The 2,294-nt window shown below is 40.5% G+C and overlaps 1 protein-coding gene across 10 annotated transcripts in view; it reads left to right on the forward strand.

Moving 5' to 3' along the window:
• Clip1 (CAP-Gly domain containing linker protein 1) overlaps positions 1-2,294 on the forward strand; it is a 192,189-nt gene that overhangs the window by 87,841 nt on the left and 102,054 nt on the right. For all 10 annotated transcript variants that reach the window (XM_023720598.1, XM_023720597.1, XM_004635887.2 and 7 more), the window contains exon 3: positions 1,586-2,157. In XM_023720598.1, coding sequence (XP_023576366.1) covers positions 1,586-2,157 — 572 coding nt within the window. The remainder of the gene's footprint in view (positions 1-1,585; positions 2,158-2,294) is intronic.

Consider the following 2,294-nt stretch of genomic DNA (forward strand, 5'->3'; position numbering starts at 1 on the left):
GCTGGGGGATCGAACCGCAGTCTCTGTGCTTTGCCAAGCTTGTTCCAAGTAGGTGCTTCAGACCACTGAGCCATCTCGCCAGCCCCTACTTAGCTTTAAAGAAAGATTAAGTTGAGGCTTTTATAGGTCAATGGAAACCATACTCATAAGTGAAGTAAATTAGACTCATATATGTAAATATTGTATTGTTTCCCTAGAGTAAGTACCTGAACGAGTAAGTAAAATATGAAAGTTATAAAAGATGTTGTGAAAAGGAAAGAAACTGCTCAAAAGGAAAGAACAACTGGAATGAGGGAAAGGAGAAAAGAAAGAAGGGAAAAAAGATACATACATATATAATATATAGACAGTTAAGATAATTGTACTACAAATTTCTGTTGACTTATTAATGCTTAATTTATTTAACCAATTTTACATGTTTATATCTGGTAATCTGAACAACTACTTTGAAGACAACAACATGCAATGTAACAACCATTGCTGAATTTGTCATCTTGTTTTTGAAATGCTGCATTGTTTCTAATTTTTTTTTTAATTCACTTTAAAGGAAAAAATTTTTAAAGGTAACCTTATAATCATTTATAGTCTTGAAAACATTTGAAATAAATTTGGCTTGAAAGGCAGAAATTAAAGCTAGGCATGGTGGTGCAAGCCTGTATGTAATTCTAGCACTTGGAAGGCTGAGGCAGGAAGATTGCTGGGAGTTTGAGGCCAGCCTGAACTACATAGTGAGTTCAAGTTCAGCCTGTACTGTGAAGTGAGACCCTGTTTCAAAAAGAAAAACAGAAACTAGCTGAGTATAGTGTAGCACACCTGTAACCCCAGCACTCAGGTGGTTGATGCTGGAGGAGCACAAATTCAAAGCCAGCTAGTAAGAACCTGTCAAAAAAAAAAAAAAAAAAAAACCAAACCAAAAAAACAGAAACCCTTTTTTTTTTAAGGTATAATTTGGGCCTGTAGTAGTTTAGTAGTAGATTGCTTGCCTGAACATGTGCAAGCTCTTGGGTTTAGGCCCTAGCATCTCAAAATAAAAATAGGCTGGGTGTGGTGGCACATGCTTGTAATCCCAGCGCTCAGGTAGCCGAGGCAGGAGATTGCCATGAGTTCCATAAGTGACTGCAAGGCTGGCCTACACTACACAGTAAGACCATGTCTGAAAAAATAAGGAAACAAAGACAACTTTTCTAGATGCAGTGGCACATGCATGTAGTTCCAGATACTGGCCTTGAACTCCCATCAATCCTCCTGTCTCATCCTCCCAAGTGCTGGGATTACAGGCATGAGTCACCACTTCCAGCTAGATCTTCTGCTCTTTCCTGCAAATAGAATGAACCTCACCACTTTACCCAGAGCTCACCTCACCTCAGCTCATTGAGTTTTGGCTGTACTGGAAATGGTAGTAGTGGATCAAGTAATTTGCCTCTTTGCCTTAAGAAAAAAAAAAAAAAAAAAAACAAACTTGCCAGAGTTATAGATTAGTTTTGCTGCTGCTTTTCTAGGGTTTTTGTTTTGTTTTGTTTTTGTCCTTTAGAGTTAGAGGTTGACTACTTGAATATGACATTAACCTTTCTGATCTTGTTTTCAGCCTCATCTTCAGTAGAAAAAACAGTATCTAGTGAGAAAGCCTCAAGCACTCCATCCTCTGAGACTCAAGAGGAATTTGTTGATGACTTTCGAGTTGGGGAACGTGTCTGGGTGAATGGAAATAAGCCTGGATATATCCAGTTCCTTGGGGAAACACAGTTTGCACCAGGCCAGTGGGCTGGGATCGTTTTAGATGAACCCATAGGCAAGAATGACGGTTCGGTGGCAGGAGTACGATATTTTCAGTGTGAACCTTTAAAGGGCATATTTACCCGGCCTTCGAAGTTAACCCGGAAGGTACAAACAGAAGATGAAGCCAATGGCCTACAGACCGCTCATGCATCCAGAGCTGCTTCACCTCTGTCCACTTCTGCAGCCAGCGCAGCAGGCTCGTCCCTCACTGCCCCTTCACATGTTCCCCATAAGTCTTCCCAGTCGACAGCCAAGGAACCTGCAGCCACACCTCAGATCAGCAACCTTACGAAAACCACCAGTGAGTCAATCTCCAACCTTTCAGAGGCTGGCTCCATCAAGAAAGGAGAACGTGAGCTCAAAATCGGAGACAGAGTGTTGGTGAGTCATATGTGCACATATCTTACTGCCTTCCTAGTTGCTGAGCCCCACCCCTTTTACATGCAGCTTTATTTATTTATTTTATTTATTTATTTTTTTTTAAATTTTATTTATTTGTGTGTGTGTGTGTGTGTGTG

This window comes from Octodon degus, unplaced genomic scaffold (assembly GCF_000260255.1).
Source record: "Octodon degus isolate 3935 unplaced genomic scaffold, OctDeg1.0 scaffold00076, whole genome shotgun sequence".
Classification (NCBI taxonomy): domain Eukaryota; kingdom Metazoa; phylum Chordata; class Mammalia; order Rodentia; family Octodontidae; genus Octodon; species Octodon degus.